This window comes from Oncorhynchus nerka, linkage group LG2 (genome assembly GCF_034236695.1).
Source record: "Oncorhynchus nerka isolate Pitt River linkage group LG2, Oner_Uvic_2.0, whole genome shotgun sequence".
Taxonomy (NCBI): Eukaryota; Metazoa; Chordata; class Actinopteri; order Salmoniformes; family Salmonidae; genus Oncorhynchus; species Oncorhynchus nerka.
This window is the reverse complement of record NC_088397.1, coordinates 100,429,775-100,437,028: the sequence shown is the minus strand read 5'-3', so window position 1 is coordinate 100,437,028 and position 7,254 is coordinate 100,429,775. Positions and strand designations below refer to the sequence as shown.

Here is a 7,254-nt window from a genome sequence, read left to right as displayed (position 1 = left end):
AAAGGTGAAATAAATTAAATTAAAATAAAAAACCCGGGACGATGCGTATCGCTGGTCTCTACAACAACAAAGGCCATTGTAAACCTGCCCAGTAGAACAGAATAGAGTAGAACAGGGCAGTAGAACAGGGCAGTAGAACAGAATAGATCAGAACAGGGCAGTAGAACAGAATAGATCAGAACAGGGCAGTAGAACAGAATAGATCAGAACAGGGCAGTAGAACAGAATAGATCAGAACAGGGCAGTAGAACATAATAGAACAGAATAGATCAGAACAGGGCAGTAGAACAGGGCAGTAGAACATAATAGAACAGAATAGATCAGAACAGGGCAGTAGAACAGAATAGATCAGAACAGGGCAGTAGAACAGGGCAGTAGAACAGAATAAAACAGAATAGATCAGAACAGGGCAGTAGAACAGAATAGATCAGAACAGGGCAGTAGAACAGGGCAGTAGAACAGAGCAGTAGAACAGGGCAGTAGAACAGGGCAGTAGAACAGGGCAGTAGAACAGGGCAGTAGAACAGAATAGATCAGAACAGGGCAGTAGAACAGGGCAGTAGAACAGGGCAGTAGAACAGGGCAGTAGAACAGAGCAGTAGAACAGAGCAGTAGAACAGGGCAGTAGAACAGGGCAGTAGAACAGAATAGATCAGAACAGGGCAGTAGAACAGGGCAGTAGAACAGGGCAGTAGAACAGGGCAGTAGAACAGGGCAGTAGAACAGGGCAGTAGAACAGAATAGATCAGAACAGGGCAGTAGAACAGGGCAGTAGAACAGGGCAGTAGAACAGAGCAGTAGAACAGGGCAGTAGAACAGGGCAGTAGAACAGGGCAGTAGAACAGAGCAGTAGAACAGAGCAGTAGAACAGAGCAGTAGAACAGGGCAGTAGAACAGGGCAGTAGAACAGAATTGATCAGAACAGGGCAGTAGAACAGAATAGATCAGAACAGGGCAGTAGAACAGGGCAGTAGAACAGGGCAGTAGAACAGAGCAGTAGAACAGAGCAGTAGAACAGGGCAGTAGAACAGAGCAGTAGAACAGAGCAGTAGAACAGGGCAGTAGAACAGGGCAGTAGAACAGAATAGAGTAGAACAGGGCAGTAGAACAGGGCAGTAGAACAGGGCAGTAGAACAGGGTAAGAAGTCGTACCTCTGAGATCCTGATCTCCTTGGCCAGGTCCTTGATGAGCTGAGTGGGCTTCATGTTTTCTGGAAGTTCATCCTCGTGTTCTAACAGAGCCTGGAGGAACAACGCAGTTAAATATGGATTTAGATTTCAGATTATACACAATATATAAGAAAGTATGTGGACACCCCTTCAAATTAGTGGATTCGGCTAGTTGAGTCACACCCGTTGCTGACAGGTGTATAAAAATCAAGCACACAGCCATGCAATCTCCATAGACAAACATTGACAGTAGAATGGCTTTACGGAAAAGCTCAGTGACTTTCAACTTGGCACTGTCGTAGGATGCCACCTTTCCGAATGCATAGCGTCAACTGTAAAGTTTGGTGGAGTAGGAATAATGGTCTGGGGCTGTTTTTCATGGTTCAGGCCCCTTAGCTACAGCATACACTGACATTCTAGATGATTCTGTGCTTCCAGCTTTGTGGCAACAGTTTGGGGAAGGCCCATTTCCTGTTTCAACATGGCAATGCCCCCGTGTACAAAGATCGGTGTGGAAGAACTAGACTGAGCCCTGACCTCAACCCCAACCAACACCTTTGTGATGAATTAGAATGCCGACTGCGAGCCAGACCTAATCACCCAACATCAGTGCCCGTCTGCAATAATGCTCGTGGCTGAATGGAAGCAAGTCCCCGCAGCAACGTCCCAACATCTAGTGGAAAGCCTTCCCAGAAGAGTGGAGGGTGTTATAGCAGCAATGTTCCATCATCTAGTGGAAAGCCTTCCCAGAAGAGTGGAGGCTGTTATAGCAGCAATGTTCCAACATCTAGTGGAAAGCCTTCCCAGAAGAGTGGAGGCTGTTATAGCAGCAATGTTCCATCATCTAGTGGAAAGCCTTCCTAGAAGAGTGGAGGCTGTTATAGCAGCAATGTTCCAACATCTAGTGGAAAGCCTTCCCAGAAGAGTGGAGGCTGTTATAGCAGCAATGTTCCAACATCTAGTAGAAAGCCTTCCCAGAAGAGTGGAGGCTGTTATAGCAGCAATGTTCCAACATCTAGTGGAAAGCCTTCCCAGAAGAGTGGAGGCTGTTATAGCAGCAATGTTCCAACATATATGTTATAGCAGCAAAGGGGCGACCATCTCCATATTAATGGCCATGATTTTGGAATGAGATGTTTGACCAGCAGGTGTCCACATACTTTTGGTCAGGTAGAGTAGCAGGTATTTGAAGGTATATCATTATAACAGATGTAAAGGTGGAAGCCAAACTTGCCTGTTTCTTAGTCCAGGTCCTGAAAGCGCCGTTGATGATCTTAGCTCCATGGATCAGGTAGCCAGCTGGCTGTCTGTTGGCCTTGTGTAGACCTGAAACAAGACAGAATACTGTTAAATCACAGCCTCAGACAGCTCTCCCTTGGTGAAGAGGTGAAGAGGTCAGACAGCTCTCCCTTGGTGAAGAGGTCAGACAGCTCTCCCTTGGTAAAGAGGTCAGACAGCTCTCCCTTGGTAAAGAGGTCAGACAGCTCTCCCTTGGTAAAGAGGTCAGACAGCTCTCCCTTGGTGAAGAGGTCAGACAGCTCTCCCTTGGTGAAGAGGTCAGACAGCTCTCCCTTGGTGAAGAGGTCAGACAGCTCTCCCTTGGTAAAGAGGTCAGACAGCTCTCCCTTGGTAAAGAGGTCAGACAGCTCTCCCTTGGTAAAGAGGTCAGACAGCTCTCCCTTGGTGAAGAGGTCAGACAGCTCTCCCTTGGTGAAGAGGTCAGACAGCTCTCCCTTGGTGAAGAGGTCAGACAGCTCTCCCTTGGTAAAGAGGTCAGACAGCTCTCCCTTGGTGAAGAGGTCAGACAGCTCTCCCTTGGTGAAGAGGTCAGACAGCTCTCCCTTGGTGAAGAGGTCAGACAGCTCTCCCTTGGTAAAGAGGTCTGACAGCGCTCCCTTGGTAAAGAGGTCTGACAGCTCTCCCTTGGTGAAGAGGTGAACAGGTCAGACAGCTCTCCCTTGGTAAAGAGGTCAGACAGCTCTCCCTTGGTAAAGAGGTCAGACAGCTCTCCCTTGGTAAAGAGGTCAGACAGCTCTCCCTTGGTAAAGAGGTCAGACAGCTCTCCCTTGGTAAAGAGGTGAACAGGTCAGACATCTCTCCCTTGGTAAAGAGGTCTGACAGCTCTCCCTTGGTAAAGAGGTCAGACAGCGCTCCCTTGGTGAAGAGGTCAGACAGCGCTCCCTTGGTGAAGAGGTCAGACAGCGCTCCCTTGGTGAAGAGGTCAGACAGCTCTCCCTTGGTAAAGAGGTCAGACAGCTCTCCCTTGGTGAAGAGGTGAAGAGGTCAGACAGCTCTCCCTTGGTAAAGAGGTCAGACAGCTCTCCCTTGGTAAAGAGGTCAGACAGCTCTCCCTTGGTAAAGAGGTCTGACAGCGCTCCCTTGGTAAAGAGGTCAGGCAGCGCTCCCTTGGTAAAGAGGTCAGACAGCTCTCCCTTGGTAAAGAGGTCAGACAGCTCTCCCTTGGTAAAGAGGTCAGACAGCTCTCCCTTGGTAAAGAGGTCTGACAGCGCTCCCTTGGTAAAGAGGTCAGGCAGCGCTCCCTTGGTAAAGAGGTCAGACAGCTCTCCCTTGGTAAAGAGGTGAACAGGTCAGACAGCTCTCCCTTGGTAAAGAGGTCAGACAGCTCTCCCTTGGTAAAGAGGTCAGACAGCGCTCCCTTGGTAAAGAGGTCAGACAGCTCTCCCTTGGTAAAGAGGTCAGACAGCTCTCCCTTGGTGAAGAGGTCAGACAGCTCTCCCTTGGTAAAGAGGTCAGACAGCTCTCCCTTGGTAAAGAGGTCAGACAGCTCTCCCTTGGTAAAGAGGTCAGACAGCTCTCCCTTGGTAAAGAGGTCAGACAGCTCTCCCTTGGTAAAGAGGTCAGACAGCTCTCCCTTGGTGAAGAGGTCAGACAGCTCTCCCTTGGTAAAGAGGTCTGACAGCTCTCCCTTGGTAAAGAGGTCTGACAGCTCTCCCTTGGTAAAGAGGTGAAGAGGTCAGACAGCTCTCCCTTGGTAACGAGGTCAGACAGCTTTCCCTTGGTAAAGAGGTCAGACAGCTCTCCCTTGGTAAAGAGGTCAGACAGCTCTCCCTTGGTAAAGAGGTCAGACAGCTCTCCCTTGGTAAAGAGGTCAGACAGCTCTCCCTTGGTAAAGAGGTCAGACAGCTCTCCCTTGGTAAAGAGGTCAGACATCTCTCCCTTGGTGAAGAGGTCAGACAGCTCTCCCTTGGTGAAGAGGTCAGACAGCTCTCCCTTGGTAAAGAGGTCAGACAGCTCTCCCTTGGTAAAGAGGTCAGACAGCTCTCCCTTGGTAAAGAGGTCAGACAGCTCTCCCTTGGTAAAGAGGTCAGACAGCTCTCCCTTGGTAAAGAGGTCAGACAGCTCTCCCTTGGTAAAGAGGTCAGACAGCTCTCCCTTGGTAAAGAGGTCAGACAGCTCTCCCTTGGTAAAGAGGTCTGACAGCTCTCCCTTGGTAAAGAGGTCAGACAGCTCTCCCTTGGTAAAGAGGTCTGACAGCTCTCCCTTGGTAAAGAGGTCTGACAGCTCTCCCTTGGTAAAGAGATCTGACAGCTCTCCCTTGGTAAAGAGGTCAGACAGCTCTCCCTTGGTGAAGAGGTATTTTACCTCAATGGGACAACCTGATGAAATAAAGGTTTAATTAATGGACTTTAACGGGTTCTGTTCATTCACTTGTTTAACATTGATGGAGCTGAAGTCAGGAGCCGTACAGAGATGTGATGTTTCATAAAAGCCTCTTTGTGCTGTCAGATAACGGCGCCCTCTAGCCTAACTGCTGTCAGTATTTAACCAATCACAACACATCTACATTCAGAGCCTTGTCACCGCACATTTCATACACAGTTTACAGACTCCACAACGTTGTTGAAACTGGATCCATTTTGGTTTAATAACAGAAAACAATCCCTATAACATCTGAGTAGTGCATCCTGGAACATGTTACTGCAAGCTGAAGGCCGTTTAATTCAGACTCATGCTTCTAGTTGCATGCCTCGAGCTGTCTGTCTGCCTGCGAAGGCTGCCTCGAGCTGTCTGTCTGCCTGCGAAGGCTGCCTCGAGCTGTCTGTCTGTCTGCGAAGGCTGCCTCGAGCTGTCTGTCTGTCTGCGAAGGCTGCCTCGAGCTGTCTGTCTGTCTGCGAAGGCTGCCTCGAGCTGTCTGTCTGTCTGCGAAGGCTGCCTCGAGCTGTCTCTGTCTGCGAAGGCTGCCTCGAGCTGTCTGTCTGTCTGCGAAGGCTGCCTCGAGCTGTCTGTCTGTCTGCGAAGGCTGCCTCGAGCTGTCTGTCTGTCTGCGAAGGCTGCCTCGAGCTGTCTGTCTGCCTGCGAAGGCTGCCTCGAGCTGTCTGTCTGCCTGCGAAGGCTGCCTCGAGCTGTCTGTCTGCAAAGGCTGCCTCGAGCTGTCTGTCTGCAAAGGCTGCCTCGAGCTGTCTGTCTGCAAAGGCTGCCTCGAGCTGTCTGTCTGCAAAGGCTGCCTCGAGCTGTCTGTCTGCAAAGGCTGCCTCGAGCTGTCTGTCTGCAAAGGCTGCCTCGAGCTGTCTGTCTGCAAAGGCTGCCTCGAGCTGTCTGTCTGCAAAGGCTGCCTCGAGCTGTCTGTCTGCGAAGGCTGCCTCGAGCTGTCTGTCTGCGAAGGCTGCCTCGAGCTGTCTGTCTGTGAAGGCTGCCTCGAGCTGTCTGTCTGTGAAGGCTGCCTCGAGCTGTCTGTCTGTGAAGGCTGCCTCGAGCTGTCTGTCTGTGAAGGCTGCCTCGAGCTGTCTGTCTGTGAAGGCTGCCTCGAGCTGTCTGTCTGCGAAGGCTGCTTCGAGCTAGCTGTCTGTCTGTGAAGGCTGCCTCGAGCTGTCTGTCTGTGAAGGCTGCCTCGAGCTGTCTGTCTGCGAAGGCTGCTTCGAGCTAGCTGTCTGTCTGTGAAGGCTGCCTCTAGCTGTCGGTCTGTGAAGGCTGCCTCTAGCTGTCGGTCTGTGAAGGCTGCCTCTAGCTGTCGGTCTGTGAAGGCTGCCTCTACACTGACAGACAGGAAATACATCCACAAACTCTGCTGCTAGTTAATAACATGAAAAGAGATGGAACCCTGTCAGGTGGGTGGGGTTAGTCCAGGAGGATGTTCAGGAACGTTCAGATAGAATGTGTTGTTTCTATAACATTATATGAGCCATGTTCACCTCACCAAAATACAGTCCTGTACTAAGACAAGGATCCCTGACGTAGAGATAGATATGACCTGGACATTAGAACTATTCTCCTGAAGACAATAATGGGTAACAAACCACTGTGGTCTTAAGACTGCACCATATTCCCTACATAGGGCACTACCAGCCCTATGGGACCTGGTAGTTAGTAGTGCACTATATAGAGAATAATGGGTAACAAACCACTGTGGTCTTAAGACTGCACCATATTCCCTACATAGGGCACTACCAGCCCTATGGGACATGGTAGTGAGTAGTGCACTATATAGGGTAACAAACCACTGTGGTCTTAAGACTGCACCATATTCCCTACATAGGGCACTACCAGCCCTATATAGGGTAACAAACCACTGTGGTCTTAAGACTGCACCATATTCCCTACATAGGGCACTACCAGCCCTATGGGACCTGGTAGTGAGTAGTGCACTATATAGGGTAACAAACCACTGTGGTCTTAAGACTGCACCATATTCCCTACATAGGGCACTACCAGCCCTATGGGACCTGGTAGCATAGGGCACTACCAGCCCTATGGGACCTGGTAGTGAGTAGTGCACTATATAGGGTAACAAACCACTGTGGTCTTAAGACTGCACCATATTCCCTACATAGGGCACTACCAGCCCTATGGGACCTGGTAGTGAGTAGTGCACTATATAGAGAATAATGGGTAACATACCACTGTGGTCTTAAGACTGCACCATATTCCCTACATAGGGCACTACCAGCCCTATGGGACCTGGTAGTGAGTAGTGCACTATATAGAGAATAATGGGTAACATACCACTGTGGTCTTAAGACTGCACCATATTCCCTACATAGGGCACTACCAGCCCTATGGGACCTGGTAGTGAGTAGTGCACTATATAGGGTCACAAACCACTGTGGTCTTAAGACTGCACCATAT

General features: G+C 50.0%; 1 protein-coding gene across 1 annotated transcript in view; it reads right to left on the bottom strand.

Moving 5' to 3' along the window:
* LOC115127831 (lysine-specific demethylase phf2-like) overlaps window positions 1-7,254 on the bottom strand; it is a 156,368-nt gene that overhangs the window by 67,762 nt on the left and 81,352 nt on the right. Inside the window, exons 10-11 of the mRNA XM_065022068.1 lie at window positions 2,405-2,496; window positions 1,153-1,242 (exon numbers count right to left, since the gene is read on the bottom strand). Coding sequence (XP_064878140.1) covers window positions 1,153-1,242; window positions 2,405-2,496 — 182 coding nt within the window. The remainder of the gene's footprint in view (window positions 1-1,152; window positions 1,243-2,404; window positions 2,497-7,254) is intronic.